Source organism: Pipistrellus hanaki, assembly GCF_964339955.1.
Source record: "Pipistrellus hanaki genome assembly, chromosome: 13".
Lineage (NCBI taxonomy): Eukaryota > Metazoa > Chordata > Mammalia > Chiroptera > Vespertilionidae > Pipistrellus > Pipistrellus hanaki.
Genome location: NC_140515.1, coordinates 10,726,703 through 10,748,345, shown reverse-complemented (window position 1 = coordinate 10,748,345; position 21,643 = coordinate 10,726,703). Strand labels below are relative to the sequence as shown.

The window sequence follows — 21,643 nt, the reverse complement described above, 5'->3', positions numbered from 1 at the left end:
GTTACTGCAGAAAACAGAAGTTGGACTTCAGTGCTTCAGCAGGTGTAGAGATTAGAGGTCAGGTGCCATGACAATGATACTTTTATCCATGCCTCCATTTACAGTAGTCAATTAAATGGAACAGGAGAACACATCAGGGTTGTAAAAACCCAACCAAAATGTGTTATCTCAAGAAATCCTTAGAACTGGTGTAAATGGTGTGCATAGAAGGCACTTTAGTTTCACTGAAACTTTGCATGTTTCTCAGTCCCGATGTAATTTATTTAAATTCCTTTACTTGCTTTTCAGTTTAGAAATATACACAAACATAAAATCTGTGCATATCATTTTTTCTGCATACTTTTGAATTAAAAATAGCCACATTATTAAGTGGGTTGTTCCTCAACTAAGCTAAAGATGCCAAGAAATGGGAAGTGTGGTAATCATGGAAATGAGGGAGTTTATGGTGGTATTTTGAGCCTTGATACAGAATCCAGGCCCTCCATGGGTTTTCCCCCTAACTCAATACTACAAAGTATATGTGAGGGTTTTTCCCCTGAATTTTCATAATTATTTGGTGAGGTACAGGAAAGAGTCCTATTCCACAGGTTATCCTTTTCTACCAAAATATCCCTAATAGAAACTCCCATCCTCAGAGCTTTTATTTCTGCTCCTCTAATGTGTTTCTATCTCCATCTCTCTGCTCCTCACTATTTTTTTTCTTCCCTCTAAACTAGGGGTGTCGAACTCAATCAGAGAAGGGGCCAAAATCTAAAATCCAGCCTAAATCGCGGGCCGAATGGTTTACTGAACAGTCATAAACTGACAATGTCATAAACTGACAGCGGAGTGCAGTGATGACAGCGCGGTGCGGGCCACATTGCAAGGCCTGGCAGGCTGGATTTGGCCTGCGGGCCTTGTGTTTGACACATGTGCTCTAGACTTTTACCCTGTTACATACTGGAACCCAATCTCTTCTTCCCCCTGCCTTTTACTATGCAAGCAATTTGCTGAATATTCTTATTTATTTAAGCACTAAAGGCCTGGTGCACAAAATTGGTACACGGGGAGGGGGTGCCATTCCTCAGCCTGGCCTGCACCCTCTAGCAATCCGGGACCACTGTCTCCTAACCTGCCTACCTGCCTGATTACCCCCAACTCCTCACCTTCCTGACTTATCACCCTTAACTGCCTCTGTTTCACCCCCACCACTACTGCTTATCTGAAAGGATGTCCAAAATTACATCCAGAAGGTCGATTGGCTGTGTAGTCTAATTAGCATATTATGCTTTTATTACTCTAATTCTGAGTGTTTCAGCTTTCACACCCCCCATCTCCCATTATTTTCACTGAGCCTTTCTTATGACTAAATGTGGATTTCTCCATTGGGAGGAGTTCTGGTGATTGGGATTTTCTTTCTTTTATGTATACATAAGTGTGCATTTATGTAGACATTGAATTTGAAATGTGTATCTTTAGGGATTAAGCTAGATCATGGTTTGAACACCCAACTCATTAGGGTATCTTGAATTCATGAGACTGGATGAGTTTTTGCCTTTTGAAATATTGTGGTGCATAACAAAATGGCTGAACAACAGAGCATGCTCATGGACAACATAAGTGATCAGCTTGTAACTCCTGGCTTATGAGAACCCTTAGATACTCCAGCTGCAACAATCAATGCTTTGGACTTAACACTACTCTAATAAAAAACCTGCAATGTATTTCTATTGTGGAGGGCTCTGTGAAGGTAGGAACTTGGTGAGATGTGGACACTGCTATCTCCTCAGTACTTAGAACAGTGACTAGGACATAAAAATGGTTTAATAGATGAATAATATGGGATAAAATCTTCATCAGTCAGGATAGACTTGGTTAAGCTGAAATAACAAATAGCCCTAAAGTCTCAATTGCTTAAAGAACAAACTATTGCTTATTCATATGTACATCCATTATGTGTTGGTATGGGAAATGGGCGGCCTCTCCTCTTTGTAGCCATTCATGGATCCAGGCTGAGAGTGCAGCTAGTCCATGTTCAAGACACAAAAAAAGATCTGGGGGAGGAGGGTTCTTCAACCTTAAATGTCCCAACTTTAAAGCAGTACCTCATTGGCTGAAAGTTTATGGTCCACCCAACCATGAAGGATCAGGAAGTGCAAAGGTAGAAAGGTCCAAACTTCTTTGAGATGTGTGAAAGTAGTTCACTTTTATTTGGGAGAATGGACTAAATTGTCTTAAATATCAATGTGTATTGATTCTTATATTATCATAATTAGCTGCAATGTAATCAACTACAATTCATGTAAAAGAAAAAAATGGAAGTGTTGGTATTCTTGCTTTATTACATACATACATATAAATTCACTTAATCCTTAAAGGGCAAGTCTTCCTTCCAATCTTTTTATTTTATTTTTTAATTTTAATTATCAGCAATTCCTATTTGAGTGCCTTGAACATAATCCATAGAACATGTTTCAAGTTTGTTAAAATGAATTGAATTCCAGTTAAGGAACTATATTGAGCCTTAATTAAATCCATAGAAATGAAGAAAATAATGGTCACAGATTTTCAAAATGGTAGCCTGTATTAGCAAATTGAACTTCCTTTTCATTTTAATATATTGGCAGAGCAAGAACAAAACCAAGAACAATCATAGGGCAAAGACCAGCCTCCACACTACTATTTCCAAATGCCTGGAATGGACTCAATATTTGCCTCTTAAAAAAGTGAGTAATTTTTTTAGAGTGTCATAATGTTAAATATAACATAATGGTTAGCTTCAGGTAGTTTTTTCCCCCACAAATTGTTTTATCCCAGTATTTAATAGATGGGCTCCTAAGCCAATCACTGGGTTTGAAACCTTCTCTATCACTTGCCTTCAGCAAATTTCTTAATCCCTCTGTCCTCTCTCAAGTTCACCATTCATGAAATAAAGATAATAGCAATATGTTTTGGGTCAGTAAATAGGATTAATAATAGGGTCAGTAAAAAGGATTGAATTACATACACCTTACAGGAAACATACTATGGAATAGTGCCAGTACATGGTGAAGGCTTAACAAACATTAGCTGCTGCTACTGATGTTATTATTATTTTAGTCTTGATATTGCTCAGTCTGTGTCAACTTTCTATATATATTCACCAATACAACAATAATGAACCACAGAAAGGAAACAAGCAGTATCAAGTAGAACTCAAGTAGACTTATTTTTAATTGTAAGGTTAGTAGTCACTATTATCTTGAAATTTGTTTATTGGTCTGATTCACTTGTGACTTAACACAAGGAGCTATTATTATGTGTGCACTGTGCAATGAGAAGAACCAGTGGGTAAGACTGATGAGTCTGAAGGGCTCCTCACTCTCTCATTGTTTGGTTTCCAAATATTCATTGCAGCAGCCAACCTTCTTTATAATGCCTGCAAAAAGGCAAGACAGTATTCTGAATAATTTCAAAAGGCTTTTTGAGGAGGAAAATGATAAGAATTAACTTGATTTTGAAAACAACACTAAAGACTAGACGATATAATCTTTGACCATGGAGATCACATCCATCGTGCTTTCTGCCTTGTCCCGAGGCATCTGCACATAGTAGGTGCTTTATAAGGGATTTGTGAAATAATTGAATGAGTATTTCAGAGAATCATTGCTGGTGCAATGCAGTCTATAAGTGATCTGACATTGTTGATATTTAGGTCCAATCCAAACACACTAGATTTCCAAAGAAGAGAGTGTTCAAACCTGAGTACCAGAAACAAAATATTGAACTTCTGAGTGTTTCCTCTTCCCATCCCAGCATTTTACTTGAGAAGAGGGGACATTTAAAAGTAGCGCTTTCAGCGTATTTATATGTCAAAACCCAGACTTCAATGCTGAAAATGGCATATTTCTATTTATTAAACATGTTAAAAAAAAAAACTCAGAAGGTTTTTATTGGGCTTATGCAGATAAACATTTATATTGTATTCCAGATATACCATATTCCCAGATTTAGCTGCCAAAATATTTGAGAGACTTGAATTTATTTAAACTTACCAATATTTTTGTTAATTTATCGGTTATAAGAACATTAAGGGGATAGAAATGGCTCATATTTCACTTTCCCATTTACTGTTAGAAGTTGAATACCCATTACCACTATCAATATTTTGCAGAATGCTTTTTGTTTTTGCATCTCCTTCCTTCTTCATTCTTTTGGCAAATGAGCATTTTATTGATACAATCTCTAACATAACGTACCAGGCACTACAGTGTTACAGTGCTGCTTGCCTTGTGGAAGAGTTCGTGGGCAGGTATTACAACCCACTGGAGCTGTAATAGAGGTAATGTCACTTTAAGACATGTGATACTTTACAGAGGAGGGATGTATTGAAACAGACTCCTGCTACTTACAGCACCGTGTAGCAGCCCAGCTCCTGCATTTTGCTGCCTACTCTGCCCCGAACGCACCGGAGAGGGGACGGTCCGTCATTAATTATAAACTGATTCTCATCAGGAAACTGCACATTATCTCACCATCACTTCAAAGGTCTCCTCAGGCAGAGGGGACGCCAGGAGATGACTTAAAGGTGAAAATGACAAGGTTTTCAGTCCTCAAACCTTGGCTCCTTTTTTTTGACAATACAGCCTGAATGAACCCGATGTCTCCTTCATTGTGGAAATAGCATCAGAAGAGAAGAAACATTTTTTTAAAAAATCCTGATAAAGAAGACTATTGGAAGCTCTTAAAAAAAAAATCTCGAATTGTGGCACAGATGGGTTTTAGAAAGTGGTAGAGCTTTCCAATGAACACTAACAGAGAGCTCTGCTCTTGGCTGGATTTCTCAGGTAAGAAGCCTTTTTTAAGGATTTAAGCTTCAGAAAGCCGATTTGTAACCTATTCAGTCATCCCTAGGGAACTAGGTAAGGCTGCATGCATTATTTGGGGAAAGCACCTATCAACATAGAGACAGCCTCTTGGTAAGAGAGTAAGAAATGGGAGCAATATGTGGGCACCTTGAAAGTAATGCTGAGAATGAAAGAAAGTTAAATTTAAAAGAAAAAGAAAAAGAAAGAAAATCCTGTAAAGGTCATGTCACAGTAATCTTTCTGAGTGCCAAGATCAAGTGGGTGATAAAATGAGCAAGAGAAAGCAGGCACGGAACAACTGTGAAATTTTTATTGTGGTAGGCTTTTTTTTTTTTTTTTTTTTTTTCAAGTTTAGATTAATTCCTGCTGCATTTTAGCTGAAATCCACAAGCGGTCAATGCATGCCACAGTCACCTCTGTTTTGTCTTTCTGTAATTTTAAGGATATTTTACAAAGACCCCAAAAATGCATTCATTCAGGATTCCCAGGAGGCGTATTGCTATGTAACTGCTGAAGAGAGTGAACCTATGTTACACTGAGAGTTCCGGAGACAATGAGCTAAATCTGCCGTACACAAAAGTAAACAGTGGGCAGCGAAACAATTAGGAAGCGAATGGTCCATCTGAAGCCCAGGCTGGGGCAGGAAAGGCGCCAGGCTGCTGGAAATAATGTTTTCCTACTTTGCACTTAATTATGGCTGTCACCATTTGTCCATTATAGTTCTGAAACCCTTCTCAAAGACATCTCTCCCTTAATACCCACAAATTATCTTGTGTTATGTCTGTATGCACACACATACAATGCATATTTTTGCTTTCTAAAATTACAGGTTTTTGAGAGAGGACAAATTTGTATGAGTAAAAAAGCCACAATGGGAGGTCACTAGCAGGCTTTAAATACATAGCTGAAACACTTGGAGTGTATGAATTGACAATGGGGAAATAAAAAAATAAAAAAAGGAAAAGAAGCAAATTTGGTTCCAAAGCTCTCTCTACCTAAGGGAAAAGCATACACTTCACTGTATTCCTGTGTATAAAATGCTTCCATGTCACTGGCTGAGTGAGGATGATGTTCAAGTTGATTAATTTGGCGTTAGGAAGTGCAGCAGAAGGTGTCGTGTGAGAAATTGGACATTCTGTAGCTGAGCCTTTCCAGCTCTAAGATCCTTATGGGTGCAGAGAAGACTGTCAAAGTTTCGTGCCTGTGAAAAGGTGTGTGCTCGTCCATAAAAGCACCCACCACCTGTATATGCATATTCATCAGCACTGTACATCAAATGCCACCGTGGGATCCGAGGAGGCAAAGCAATATTGTAAATTATGGGTTGCTCTGTGGCAGGCGCACAGATCTCGCATGTGAAACTCATTCTGGCTGAAGACAATTCCTTCTGATTTTAAGTCCAGCCATAAAGACTGATTCCATCAGGAGATTACAGCATGCCTCTGAGAAATGATTACTTAGTTTAGAAGATAGCATAGTGATTAAAAATTCATGACTGTAGAATTAAAAAAAAAAAAGAATCCACTCTTTCATTATGTCAGACTTGCAATGAAGTTAGAATGAGCAGGAGCATGCAGCTTCCAATGCCTGGAATAACGGTCCCTTACGGATCAGGGTGTAAGACAGGACGCTTATTTCAGATACTAGGTTTCAAACCGCCTATGCCATAGGCCAACTGTAATTTATTTTTGCATTTTGGCAATTCTTGGAGATAGGTTTTGCTAAATTTCACAAATGCATGCTTGGTCTTCTGGAGAGTGCTTTCCTTCAGCCCTGCTGCATGCATGACCTCTGCTGGGCCTTTTTCTCCAGCAGCAAAGGGGCATGACACCCGAGACCCCCTTCTGTCCTCAGTGGGACTGAGTGGGCTGGGGCCTGGAGCGGGGGCTGACCCTCCCTGTCTGCTGTCCCCTTCAGAGCATGGCGGTGGTCTCGGCGATGTCCTGGGCCCTGTACCTGTGGATAAGTGCCTGCGCCATGCTGCTGTGCCATGGAGCCCTCCAGCACACTTTCCAGCAGCCCCACCTGCTCAGACCAGGTAAGCAAGGCTGGCTGCAGCCCCAGGCCCGCTGCCGTCTCCTCCACAGGCGGCAAAGGCAAGGGACTAAGGTGCTGTGGTCTGGGCAGCTTGCCCCTGAGTTCCAGGACATGCTGTTGGCTAGAGGCTTTGGGAAAAGGGGGTCACAAAAATGGCTTGGAGGTATTTCTGTTAACTTCTCAAAAATGGGGTTTTTCTTTGAGAGCCTCACACACACACACACACACACACACACACACACACTGACAAGTCCTGTGTGGTTGTATACTTTGGCCAGAAATAGAATATTCTGTAAAAGGCAGGATAATTTTCAAGACTTGGAGATTGTTTTTATGGGGGACAAAATATGACCTTTGCAACTGACAAAAATAATGTGTGTGTATTCTTGGAGGCATTGTTATCTAGTATAGATATTATCACCTGTGTGTATGAGGGGCTCAGGATTTTATTCGTGCCAAAGCTGACTTCGGAAAGAGTTTGCCAATGAAAAGGAAATTGAAAAGTGACTTACTCTTTCTCCTCTGGTATGCCCTCCTCTCTCCCTTTCTTCCCCTGCTGTTCACCAGTCTCTCCGCGGCTTCTCTCCTCGCAGCTTCAGGGACCGGCTCCCCTGAACCTGGCTGGGATTTTCCCTGTGTTGGATTTGGAGTTCTGGAAGCATTTTGCTTTCTTGGTCTTTCTGTTCAAAAACATGTGTTTTAACCTGGGGTTTCTCTCCTCTGCCTCCCCGGCTTTCTCATCACTCCCCCGCGTGGTCCTCCGTGCCGCCTGCTTCTCGGAGGGGAAGACTCCTCCATTGTCCTTCGGCTGCAGCCTCGGCATCCATGGCCCGCCCTCTCCTCCAGGCGCTGCCCGGGTCGGAGCTCTGGGGACCAGTTGCGCCCGAGTTGGCGATCCCCAGTTCTCATGGCTCCGGCCCTGCACCCCCTCTCCAAGCCGCCGCCTCCGGCCCGCCCCCGCCCGGCCTCCTCCGGGTCCCCGCCTCCGCCCAGCTCCGCAGCAGCTCCGATCCCAGCGGTCGGTCCTCCCGCAGCTCAGCCCGCGCCCCGTGCCCCGCAGCCCCGGCCCCATCGTCTGGGCGGCGGCCAGAGGGAGCGGGGCGGCAGGTCCTCCTGGGCCAGCTGCTCCTCGGAGCCTGGGGCGCGGGTGGAGGGTCCGGGGCGCGGGAGGAAGGTGGGGGGGGGGGCGGGGAGACAGGGGGGGGGGGTGCTGAGATCCGCGGGGCCAGCCTGCAGGTGCGGGTGCAGCCACCCCAGAGCCCCGCCCTGGTGCGGAGCAGGCGAGGGCGGCCCCGCAGGTGGGCCTGGGTCGCCTGGCACGCCCGCATTCCTGCCGCGGGGGTCCCCAGCCCAGAGCGGCCGGCACCCAGGCTCAGGTGCCAGGGGAGGAGCCGCGAACGGGGTTTGGGAGCCTCTGATCAGTTAGTCATGGATCCCTTCTGCCAAAAAACGTCTTTGACTTGTTACATAGTCACACACACAGCGCGAGGAGTCTGCCTCCCGGTGCTAAACACTCAACAAAAACTATGCGAGTTTCAGCTACTCTCAAGGTTAATTCCCATTGCTCCGCTTGGCCCTTCTACCTGTCGGTGCACCCCCCTCCCCCAACACCCTCTCCTCCCCCAGGGATGGGTGACAGACCACACAGCGGTGATGGCCTTTGGCAGTCGGGCCAGTCTATTTCCCTGCCAGCCTGGTCCCCAGGGAGGCTGCACAGCAATGTCCCTCAAGGCAGACAATAATGCCTCTGAGGAACTGGCAGTCCAGGGGCAAAATTTGTGAAAACTTTCAAGTTTTGCAAATACATGGACTCAATGGACCTGCAAAGCCATTCTGAAAGGGGCTTGGCAGATGGGCGGTGTGGGGGAGAGGAGGTGGCATATGGTGACACAGAGCACAGAACTGGCCATCGCCATGTAACATAGGTGCTCGGACCTTGGGCAAGTCCCTTTTCTTCCTGGGCTCCATTTCCTTCCCCTTTAGGATGTTTCGGGTGTAAATGGAACAATCTCAGCCAAAGTGCTTTGTAACTTGTAAAGCTCTTCACAAATATCAGGAATTACTGACATCGTCCCACGTGACAGCTGAGGACAGAATGCTAGGGGTGTTGATGGCCAACATTTGCTGTTCACACATCTGGTCCATCCACATAGGTCAAAGCTTGGTTTTGACTTCTGCTGTTGTTTGAAACTGTGTGGTGCCTGGCTAGAATAGTCACCAAGTGCAGTGTGTCTTGCTTTACTCTAGATGCATACAGTCAGGAAAAACAGCACAGTTTTGCAGTAGGTACCGCATACACTGTCTCTGGTAATCAGTTAATCTTTGATTATTTATTTATTTTTTTAATGAGGGGTTATGACTATGCTACTTAATAAACTCATGTCTTTATGAGGCTTATTATAAAAATGTTATAATTTTAAACTCAGAAACACATCATTAGGTTCTGGCTGACATGAAGCTCGGTATTAGTTTTCTCATTGTCTACCCTTAGAAATTGCTTATGATCACCAATGCGTATTGTTACGTCATCAGTTTGTACTACAAATACCCCAGGAAGCCAGCGCGGAAACCAATTTCAACCCCAAGTGCTTCTACATTTGAGACTCATTTCAGACTCATTGATGAAATGAAGAAACCATAAATATTCTTTCCAGATACAGAAAGATTAAAACGATATTAAATTGAAAGTCCAATGTACGTAATATGTTTATTCAACTTCCTTGGGGTTTTAAGAATAGCTGAAAAGATTAAAGCAATAGATCTTGAACATGGCAATAGTCTAGATTATTTCATTCAGAAACGGTCTTCTTTAATATGGTCTTCTGTTCTGATTTTAAAAGTAAACCTATGGTTTTGGTGATGAGAGCTGGGATGTCTCCCTTTGGGGTCTTAAATCTCCAGGGACACTAATGAAATGTGTATGAAAACAAGAGAGAAATCAGGCCAGTTCTCTGTGACAGCCCACCTCTAAATGAGCAAATAAATAAACAAATAGCTGGATAAATGAGCAGAAAAGGAAAAACATAATCTCATTTTGTCAAATCAGTTCAGACCAGTGACATGATGAGAAAAAATGAGCCCCCGGCAGACCCTGCGCTTTGCCACATTTGCCTAAGCTTGAAAAATCGCCTCTTTCATGGAGCAGGAGCAGGCGGACACCCTGTGCATACCAAGCGCCAGGAAATGGGAGAAATGACAGATCTTTCACTCAGGGCCCCAGCGGAAGGCCAGGGGGCTGTACTGCTGCCTCCTCCATGCCCGCCCCACTGGCCCCTCTCAGCCTCTTGCAGGCCTCGCCATGCCATGCCCATCACAGGGGATTGATGGCGCTCTGATCCCAAGAAGCCAATCTCAGCCTCTCCAGAAACATGGAATTGTTGCGATGCTCCTCCCTGTTCGGAGTGTGCAGCACCTTAGGGCACCAGCCAGCCCGGGTCTTCTGAGGAAATGGCTGAGGTTTGGGCCAATTTTTGCTGTCAAACAAGGCACCCGGGCGGTGCTTCCTGAGAAGGCGGGTTTGGGATCTGCCTCCTTGCTGCAGAGGGATTGTACACACAGAATGAGAATCTGTAAACTGGAGAGCAGACAGTTTTAATGTGTTCCCCTGCAGTCCATAAGCACTTCCTATTTTTCGTCCTTACAGTGTTAGGAAAGAACCATTTATTTTCAGTTACTCACTAGCTAAGGAAGATTGAAACAGTCAATCAAATGAAAGTGAATTTTGAAGTTAGACCAATGAGTGAAATGGGCGATAGATTAACAGATTTGTAATTGCAATAATTTACTATTTGACTAAATCGCATTTTTATTGCGGGAGTAATGTAGGAAATTACTATTACCACTTGAAGATCGTTCACGCCTATTTTATAGACAGTACAGCGAGAAGGAGGGCACTCCGCTGGGAAAGGCAGCCGAACCAACGGATCCTTCACAGTGGGTTCTGCTGTCCAGGTGGTTAAAATAGCTTCAGGTCCTTCTAATCGCCAGGTGTTGGGAAACAGATAAAAAAGGATGAATGGTTTGCTAAATGTAACTTTCTAATTTAACATTAGTTTCCTCCTTTATGAATATATGAATTATGACAGCAATTTAAATGGTTACTTAATTTCAAATTTGAGGGTGTGTGGGTGTCTGTGTGTGAAGGGTTGTCCTTGAGACTTAATAAAATATGGATAATTTCAAAATACTTTAGTGAGAAAAGATCCTTGAGAGTCTCTAGTAATTTAAAATTATGTAGATAAATTACATGAGACAAGAAGTTATAAGAGCCTAATGAATCATTTATTCTGCAGTCACTGCTATTTTATTGACAGGGATGTAGGGAAATGATGTATAAAAAGATTGCTCTGAATAGAATCATCTGTGTAACTTGCACTTAGCCTGATTTAAAGCTATATTAAGCAAACTCTATATTTAGAGGTATGCATTTATGGCTTAATTATTACACACTAAACATTACCATTCATGTTAAAGTGTTTTTTAAATTAAAATATTAAAAAGCATTGTTTCATACTTATTTTTACCTCATTGTTCCATATTACTTTATTGAAAACTGCCGAAGGCTTATGCATTAGAATGCCAAGGTGCATTGCATTAAGAGTTGTTTTAGCAATTATAATAGAAATAGAAATAGTGAGGACAATATTGACAGCATGCTGGCTTTTGAAGGATTTGGACTCGTACGAGGCTGCTGAGTTAGTGAATCGGTGTGAAGTTTAGAGCAGACAGGTTGTTATTTGATGAGAGTTGATGCTTGTGATAATCCATTGATCATCTCTTTAATAGTACTGAACTCACCCCAGAGGCAGAGGGCAGCTATGAACATTTGATAAGACCCCAAATTTCAAAACCAAGTTAGAGATGCAAATAAATATTTTCTGTCAAACTGAACTTAGAATTATTTCAGAGCTATGTAAATGCTGTTTGTTACTCATGTGATATCAATCCTGTGTCCTCAATTCATAAGTAAGGGAAGTAGATATTATACTGTACTACAAACACATATTTGGAAGTTGCACAGATGATCATTAGCCTTCATTTGTCAATTTCTTAAACTAAAACATCTTCCAATTTTAAATTCTATATAAAATTCTCAAAGTTTGATGTGTAAAGTGGTACAATATTAAAAAAAAAACACACAACACAATTTGGCAGTGTCTCCCAAAATGTAAAATGTGCAACATAACAATTGCATTTCTAGACATTTATTGTCATAAAGTGATCTGACACATATGAAAAGATACATGTTAAGGTTTAGTCATTACAACAATGATCTTTATAACAAAAAGTTAGAGGGGAGGCCCATTTCTCAGAAGTGGATCGGTAAAATGAATTCTGGAACATCTACGCAATGGGGCAGTGGGACTCACTGTAGCTACTGCAAAGGATGGCATGTTCGTATTCCTGTGCACAAAATGCCCATGATCTACTGTTGACTGAAGAAAACAAGGAACAGAGGACTCAGCATTGAAATAATTTTTGTGGAAAAAAACATTTACACATGCATAAAAATGTCAGAAAGAACATGAACATTCTTTATAGGTGTTCACCACAATGGGAGAACTAAAATAAATCAGTTTTTTCTCTATAATTCTCTATTTTTTACATTTGCTTTTAATATGGGTATATATTACTTTTTAATGAAAAGCTCAAAATATTTCCTACAGACAGTTTTATGGTAACATTAAAAATATTATCAAACAATTTTCCAATTTAAAGAACAGGAAGAAGGGTAGGTAGGGAAATATCATGAAGCCCTTTTCTTTTCAAGAGCTTCCATGATTCAATATTGAGTGAAATGTCTAGGCTAACATTTCCCAGTTCACAAAACTCTGTCTTCTCAAGATGCCCTTGGAGACAGCTGCTGGGGTGGCACTCACTTCCTGGTATGTTCTCTCTTGGGGTCTGCAGTGTGTGTTGAGTGGGTAGAAGTTCTGGAAAGTTTGCCAATAGGAAACCTGATTGTGTTTAACTTATATTTCCAGACATTTTTAATTTGGTCAACATCTACAGTGCCTATTCATATCACCGATGTGTTGAGAAGTGTGGGCCAAGGTGATTCTGGAATCCTGTGCTGTGCATCTTCTTATCTCTCACTCTGGTGAGAAACTCAACATGTAATAGGCACTCAGAAAGTATGTGAAATAATAAAGGAAAGAAGGGGTGACTGTTCCGGTAAAATCTTAAGCTTTTCTTTATTGGTTACTACCTGTGAGTGAGTGTGTATGTGTCTGTAATTAGGAGCTACCTCCCATGAAGAGTGATGCAAACATTGAATAGGCAGTAGAACTTGTGTGTATCTGTGCAAAATCTTTGAGTAGATATTTGACTTTATTCCACATTTGACGGCTATTCCATTAATTAAAACAACCCAAAGAATATACTTACAAATGTAGCAAAACATTTAAATCCTTATAGTTTTCAGCCATGGCATGATTTTTTTCCCCCTCTGTAGATTTAAAATCTTGGTCTTGGGTGACTGAGAAAAAAATTCACTTAGCAAATAGGAAAAGGCTTTTTGCTTTTAAATCTTTTGATATCAAAAGAAAAATTCACTTTATCTTTGTAACATTGAGAAAATAACTCCACAGAAGCACCGTTTTCTTTCTTTGGGGTAAAATGAAGATTAATCCTCCCCCCACAATATTTTTCTCATGGATTTTTAGAAAGAGTGGAAGGGAGGGAGGGAGAGGGAGAAAGAGAGAGAGAGAGCGAGAGAGAGAGAGAGAGAGAGAGAGAGAGAGAGAGAGAGAGAGGGAGAGAGAGAGAGATATGAGAGACACATTGATTGGTTGTCTCTGCTTGCCTCTGACTGAGGCCCAGGATGTAAACTGCAAGCCAGTAGGTGCCTTTGACCTGGAATCAGACACTTTGGAGTGTGTGCCAACACTCTAACCACTGAGAAACACTGGCCAGAGCAAGATGATTTTAAAAAATAATAATTTGCTTAAATGAATAGAATTCTCAAAAGATAATGTCTTCAAGGCACTTAGGGGTCATTTTAGCCCACTATTTCTCCTTCTCTATATAATAAAGTTGCAGAGAAAGAAAAGATAAGTAATTTTATTACAGTGATGTTCTCTCCGAAGAGGGATAGGTATGCTGCAGCATCTGCCTATTCGTGAAGTGGATTCTGCATCCATGTGAGGAAGGGGGCAAACCAATCCTCACTGAGTATGGGAGGAGGAAGACCCCCTGTGTCCTCAGCCAAGGTTGTTGTTCTGCCGGTGCAATTCCTGCATCCATCTTATTATTCCTCATTAGACCATCTTTTCCAGGGATGCTCCATTTACCCACAAATAAAACCAAGCTAATTGAGTCTATTTACATCCATGGGGTTTTCCTGATTTGCATGGATGAAGAAAGGACTAAGAGTCATGTGCTTTGAAGTAAAGACAGAATGCCAGGGTCCAGATTTAGATGGGCCACTGCACAAACTGGGGAAAAGGCACATCAAGCCTTTTGAAATTGACAGTATATCTTGGGTTAGGGTCAGTAGGCCAACTGGTCATATGTCCCACTGAGTATTGTGTAAGTATTCAATAAATATATTCTGTAAATATTTAATAAATATATTCTGATCAACAAGCAGGGATTCTATATACTTTAAGAATTACATACTACCAGGCAAGTGTGCATTATCTAACGCCACAGAGCAGAGAGCAGCAGAGTGAGCAGTGGGCTGCTGGAGCTTCCGGGTCTCACAGAGTCGGTTGCAAGGCTCCAGAAGAGAGGGCTGGGAGGAATCAGGGATTTTCACAAGGGGCCCAGCAACTCCAACGAGGTGAGCCATGCCTTCCCCAAACAGTAAGGCATATTCTGCCAAATAGTGAAGCTCTGAGCTGCCCAAGGAACTGATTCATTGGTTTTATCCATTTGATAGAGTAAGATTCAGTATAAACTCACCTTTGTGTATGTTTAAAAACCTTCTGCTAAAACTATTTGAAAACTTTCTGAATGATTTCATTGATGAGCAAGCCAAACACCTTCATAGACCAGGCGGGTTAACAAAACTGATCTGAACAGCGGACCAGACATACAAGATGCTGAACTGTGTCAACTAACAAGTATGTGCACTGGGAGAAGGCACATTGGTGATGGGCTCAGTACGACCAGAACATCCAATATTTTCAGCTAAGATGAAAACCTAGACTTTTGGGTACAATTTCCTTATCTTTGAAGTGCCAGGTGGGCCAGACAAAACTTGACTCAGTGCCGAATCCTACCTGAAGGTTGTCTGTGTGTGACCTCAGGCAAGATTATCTCTGGCTCCAGCATTGTTTGATTCCTAAGGAATTTATCAAATCCTTCTTTGCAGGCAGGGTGAAGAGAGGGAAGACAATGGAGCCCCAAAAGGAATTGTTATGCACACCAGTCTTGGCCTGCTTTATAGTTACACCCATGGCTTAGTCCTAGCCTGAGTTACACCCAGTGTGCTGAAACCCTGGGTTTCTGCGCTCTGTGTCTGACACAGGGGGTCTGAAAACAGTGAGCATTTATGGAATGAAGGCAATGGGATGGACAGAGGTCTCATTTAAATCTTAGCTAAAAATCCATTCATTTTCCTCTAGATTAAGGTTTGGGGAAAATAATAATTTGCAAATGTAATAAGCCAGAGGGAAGCAGCAGGCCTCATAGTATAACCCTTAATTGAACATTTTATTAAAATTTTCAACATCTTCTCTAAAGTCCATTAATATGTTGTAATTTATCTTAAATCCCAAAGTTTTTTTTTGTTTTTGTCATGATTCTTTTGATCAAGTGATTTAAGATTTTATGTGTCTTGCCCTGCTGGTGTGGCTCAGTGGTTGAGCATTGACCCATGAACCAGGAAGTCACAATTTGATTCCCTGTCAGGGCACATGTCCAGGTTTTGGGCTTGATCCCCAGCCGGGGGGTGTAGGAGGCAGCCAATTGATGGTTTTCTCTCATCATTGATGTTTCTCTCTCTCTCCCTATTCCTTCCTCTCTTTGAAATGAATAAGAAAACATAAAACAAAAGATTTCATGTGTCTTCATTTTGTATATGAAAGTATAGACTACTTATTAGTACCCCAACTTAATTATGATTCTACTAGTAAGGGCATGTAACTAAGGCTGGCCAAGCTTTTTCAATTCAGTACTTTACTAGGAAAAATAGAATGCTTTTCTCTTGGAAACATTGAAAATGCCTGCATGCAAATGGAATTCATGCAAGTTACCGAAGCACAATTTATCAGTGTGTCCTGAGTGTTGTTTGAGTTGTTGGTGATATTCAGTTATAAATTAGTGTGGGTCTAGTTTCATCATTATCAATTAAGTTTGCTGTGGACTATTTGGTTAACCCTGTAGTGTGTAATGATGCATATTTACATATTTTGGATTCTAAATGTGTTGGGGACTGGACTTTAAGACATCCCTGAATTGTGGTATCCTGGTGGAAACCATGTATATACAAACCAGCCTCACACTGATTTGTGTGGTGACCAATCTGTATTGCCCAAGAGCCCATGTGCACAACGTAAGTCAACATTATGTTTATGTTTATGTCTGTAGGGCTCCATTTTATAAAATATGAGCATGTTAATAGGCTTATGTTATTTTATAAAAGTAATTAGTGATTTATAAATGTATTCTCCAGGAATGTATTACCTACGTGCTTTTCCTCTGGGAAGTGGACACAGGTTGGTGTTTGATATTCCACTTCCTCAATGTGCTGTGGTAAGGAACGTCACCACTGTTCTATGAGGAAACAATAACTAGAGACAAATCCATCATCGAACTCTGAATTTTAAAACATGTGACATAGCAAATAAATACAAAATAAAGTAAAGCCATTTCTGAAAGATAACAAGACAGGAGACCATGCAATTTGAAAGCCTCCCAATGATGTCTTGTTAAATGCAGAATGCAATTGTCTTTGTGGCTTCTTATGTCTCTTTATCTGATGAAAATGCAAGATGCCACGTACCAGACATGTGTCTGAGAAACTAGGTCACTGGGTGAACGTTTGTAGGACAACATTTCTGACAGCTCCTCCCAGGACTGTTTAGAAGTAAAAGCAGATTGATGGCATCTGTGCTGCCAGTCCCCTGCCCTCTCTCTGTCCCCAACCCTGACAATCCATCACAGTGACTGTTCCCACAGAGCCTCGATGTGAAGGCAGGATGTGTCTCATCTCTTCTCCAGAAGATGGACTGACACTGGTGGGAAGTGCAGAGTTTAGGACCAGCTTGCTGTGATGTAACTTTCTCCAGAATCCCTCTCCTACTCCCAAAATGCTGTCAAAAATACTTCATTGGAAAATGGGAAAATGAACCAAACTACAGTTACATTTAAATAGCAACATGTGTCTAGTGACTACTGTTTGAGATAGTGCAGCATTAGACAGTTCTGTCACCTTCTCATCACTTCCCTATGAGCTCAACCCCAGCAGCATGCTTTGTGGCAGGAGGCAGTCATTCCCAGAGGAGAAGGTTTGAAAAACCCTCTGGAAGGGGGTGGATCTGTGTTGGGTTTCAGATGTGTGCTAGAGAGTGAGCGGGGAGCGAAGGATCGAGGGAGGTCTATTCCAGCAGAGAGAACAGAATAAGGGAAGGTTAGAGGCAGGTGAGGGGAGCCAGGGTGGAGGTGTGGGCAAACCTGAATTGCTGTAGGCCCTAGACTATTAGAAAAACTTTGTATTATTCCAATGAAAGAGAAAGCAAGATTGTTTTCTTCATTACTGTTTTGTAATCTAAGGTATACACATGACCACAGAAGGAAAGCTAGGTAAGATGGGAGGAAAGAGCCCCAGTGCCTACAATTAGAGTTTCTATAAAGAGCAAGTCTATTAATTAACAAAAATGCAGCAACAGCACTGGGGCCACACTCCGAGTCCCTGGGCCTCCCACCGCTTCCTCCCGGATCTCCGCTCCCTGCGAGAGGGACCAGTAGCCGGCAGTTCTGGAGCACATAGCCAGGCCAAATAACTACTTGCTGGGTGAACTAAAGAATTAACGCTCCTGTTTAATGTTGCATGGAATCCCCCAAATAACCTTGTAGATTTCCCCCCCATTTTACTGATTAAAAATATCTTAAAGAAAACATCATTGACTTTTTTAAGACATGGAGTTTGGGAGGGCAAGTTCAGAGCTTCCCATCTCTGAATAAGGTTCCATTTATTGAGTCTGTGCTGTGCTTCCGCCCTGGAACAGGCTGTTTCTTAAGATAAGATGTTTGATCTGTACCACAACCCTCCATGGTTGGTACTGTGACCTCCATGTACAAAACCCTGCGGAATGTGGTCAATAATGATAAAGCTGAGAGGCTCCCTGGCCGGCGCTCCTTCCGTCACAACCGAGTCCTGCTTTTAGGAGCATCAGCCAGCTGGCCGTGGTCAGACTAACACACAGCGCCTTTCTCTGCGAGGGCCTAGCTCTGCGTTCGCAGGCAGCTGTCTGGGCACTTAGCTCAGCCCTGTCCTGCAATAATTTTGAGTGCCATGGCTGATTGATGCTTCAGTCTTAATTTTGTGTGCCCACAGGTCTGGCTGGAAGTGTGCTTTTTTTTCCTTATTGGATGGATAGAACCTCATTTTCAAGTATTTTTAATAGGCTATTGTCTCCAAATGCATTTTTTTAGAGTTTGAAGGCCCTTTTTTGAGCTTACAGACAGGGAAGTAGCAGCAGAGAATGAATCTACATTTATTGGACTCATTTCCACTGGAAGAAAATTCTCTGTAACTGCAATTTCACTTTTTGATGAGATTTTTGGCATTTATCATGTGGAAACTTTATAAATTATCTAGAATATTGTAAAGTGGGCTGACCTTTCCAGTAAGTGGTTTGATCGTTTGCAATAGTGTCTTTTTGCAAACATATGAACTTGCCGTCTTTCAGATAAAACTTTCCAGACCTGTAGCCCAATAGTGTGTTAGGTAGGAATTGCTTATGGAATCAGGCCTGATGTCTCCCTTTGCAAGTCCTCTTATCAGCAAAATACATTTCTTCCTCCCCTCGGCAATAGCCCCATGGCCAGTGATGGCAGCTTCCTGACACAGTCCACTCTTCCTAGGACTCCATTGTGGACCAACATGGCGTCCATTGTATTTCAGTTCAGATTCAACCTCTGAGTCCTCCCAAGCCCTGCTCAGGCACTGACTTGGTTAAAGAGAAGGGAATGATTTCAGAAACAATAACAACCACTCCCCTCAGGTCCGCTGGCCTATGCTTACAGGTAACTGATTTCCCTGCAAAGTGGACTATGCCACTCATTTAAAAATAATGATTTAAACAATTAAATATGTTGATACAAGCAAAGTATTTAGAATGAGTCCTAACACAGCGTAAGTACTCATCATTGTGTCGCACCTGTGTACATCATTGGGAATTACAGAGCTGACTTGCTTGCAGGATTTTTACCTGACTTCACCTTCCTTGTCACCAGTGACTCTGGGCCCAGTAGTTGTAGGGCTAAGAGCAGGTGGGTGTATAAGTAAAAACAGTACTTCACATATCAGCTCTATTTTATCATGTTCTAAGTGTGGGCAATTCAGTGCCACTCCTCCTGCCTCATCTATGAAGTGGAGATTCATGTTTATAAAATCTCTACCTTAAGTGAGAAATAGAGAAGATGTCTGTTCTACAACTGCCATAGAGCAGGCCTCTAGTACTTGGCATCTCCTTATATTGTTATCCTAGCTAATTAAAGTAATATGCAAATTGACCGTCACACCAAGACACAAGATGGCTGCCTTCATGTGGTCAAAGATGGCTGCTCCCATGTGGATACAAGATGGCCTGCAGGGGAGGGCAATTGTGGGAAGTTAGGGGTGACCAGGCCAGCAGAGGAGGGCAGTTGGCAGAGACCAAGTCAGCAAGGGAGGACATTTGGGGAAGTCCCAGGTCTGCAGGGGAGGGCAGTTGGGGGGGGATCAGGCTTTCAGGGGAGGATAGTTGGGGGAGGGGGGGCATGGCAAGGCCTGAAGGGGAGAACAGTTTGGGGAGGGACACAGGCCTGCAGGAGAGGGCAGTTTGGAGCCAGCAGTCCTGGATTGTGAGAGGGATGTCTGATTGCCCATTTGGGATTTGGGATTTGGGCCTAAACGGACATCCCTCAAAGGGTCCCAGCTTGGAGAGGGTGTAGGCTGGGCTGAGGATCACCCCTCTCTCCCCCACCCCCATTCCCCCATGCACAAATTTCATGCACCAGGCCTCTAGTACAAATATATGAATGTCAAAGCAAAGATGGTATAGAAGGACTACTTGATACTAACACATTCACCCATAATAGTTTATTGCATAAAGAAATGCACATAGAGATTTTACAACTCGGGCTGTTTTTACTTGTTTTATGAACACATCGAGCTTTCTGACACTTTTCCATGTACTCAGAAAAGACAAGAGATAGGAATCTTATGGCTAATCTCTGCTCTGGAATCCACAATGATTAGCCTTGAGTTCTAAGTCAATATAAACAGGCCAATATTTATCCTTCCTCCCAGTAGCACTCTAATCAATAAGTTATGTAGAGTCTGTATAACCGCAAATAATAGGAAAATTTGGCTAATTAATTTAAACATCTGGCCAATAACTTATTAATAAGAAAAAGTCCAAAATTGAGCATCAGCCCAAAAGTCAGCATTGGTGCTTTATGATTCTCAAAATGGATCATAAGTTTATTATAACTCTATTCAAAGAACTACTAGTCAAATGAAATATAATAATATCCATTAATACTTTGTCAGCTGCTTTTTAAATGAACTGTGTTGTTTTTATAATAACACATTAACTCTTTATCATAGGACCCAACTACTAACGGAAGAACTGCAGGTATATACTGATAAACACATGATACCTAAATGTCCATGGCTTGTATCCTAGGGTCCCATTTTTGTAAACTCCTATGTATACCTCATATTTTCTGCTTGCTCTGAATACAAAATGATGTCTTTGTATATTGAGAGTTGCCTACGTATCATAGTGTCTAATATTTTTAACCTTAGCAAAAACAAAAGTGCCAATGTTTCAAGCCTCTAGGTAATTTGTTTAAGCATGAGAGACTAGCTTATACAGATAGAAGCATGGATTAAAGATATTTAAAATGATGATAAATTTGCAATTAGTGTTTCAGAGTCTCTTGAACACCAGGCTCAACAGGCAAGGGTGCTCCACTGAAGAGGTCAAAGCCTTACAGCAGCCTTGCAAGTTGGCTGGTAAAACTCTGTCTTTCTTACTGTCCTCATTAAAACACTTCAAAAATGCTTGTAAGTATTTTTGGTGAGCAGAGGATTGGAGTAATTTTACAGTAGTGTAAAGGATTTATTATAATCTTTTCATAAGACTCTTTATATTCAATTTGACACTAATAGGTTGGCACAACAAACCAGAGTTAATTGTATTTAATTAAATTGTTGAAAAGTAGGGTAGTTTGTTATCATTATAAACAGAAGGCTCTATTGATGTACTTGTTTGTATGAATAAGGTCTGGTGCAAAGTTCTTTCTTCTGGATACAGCATTATTCATCAATAGAAAGCGATATTAAAAATGCTAATTCAAGGCAGTTGTGATTCTAATAGAAGCTTCACGTAGTGTCTGTAATATATATCCAGTGTTAGGTAAGTGCAATGGGGTTCCTGCCAAAACAGATATCGCTGTGTTTCTTCTGTACCTCTTGAGAGGCTCCAAGACCATCTCTCCCCCCTTTTTCCTTCTTTAGAGAGGTTGTTTGGGATGGTTAGGTATGATCTTGGTCAAGGCTTTCATTAAAAATATTTATATTTCAAATGAGACCTGAAGAAGTAGGAAGGGCTAAACAAGTC

General features: G+C 41.7%; 1 protein-coding gene across 2 annotated transcripts in view; it reads left to right on the top strand.

The window, feature by feature from the left end:
- The first annotated feature begins 4,355 nt into the window (after positions 1-4,355).
- Positions 4,356-21,643, top strand: part of TAFA1 (TAFA chemokine like family member 1) — a 481,796-nt gene continuing 464,508 nt past the window's right edge. The window contains exons 1-2 of one of the 2 annotated variants that reach the window (XM_084901728.1): positions 4,356-4,805; positions 6,744-6,864. In XM_084901728.1, coding sequence (XP_084757854.1) covers positions 6,747-6,864 — 118 coding nt within the window. In that variant the 5' untranslated portion in view covers positions 4,356-4,805; positions 6,744-6,746. The remainder of the gene's footprint in view (positions 4,806-6,743; positions 6,865-21,643) is intronic. The other variant, XM_084901729.1, reaches the window with a different exon arrangement.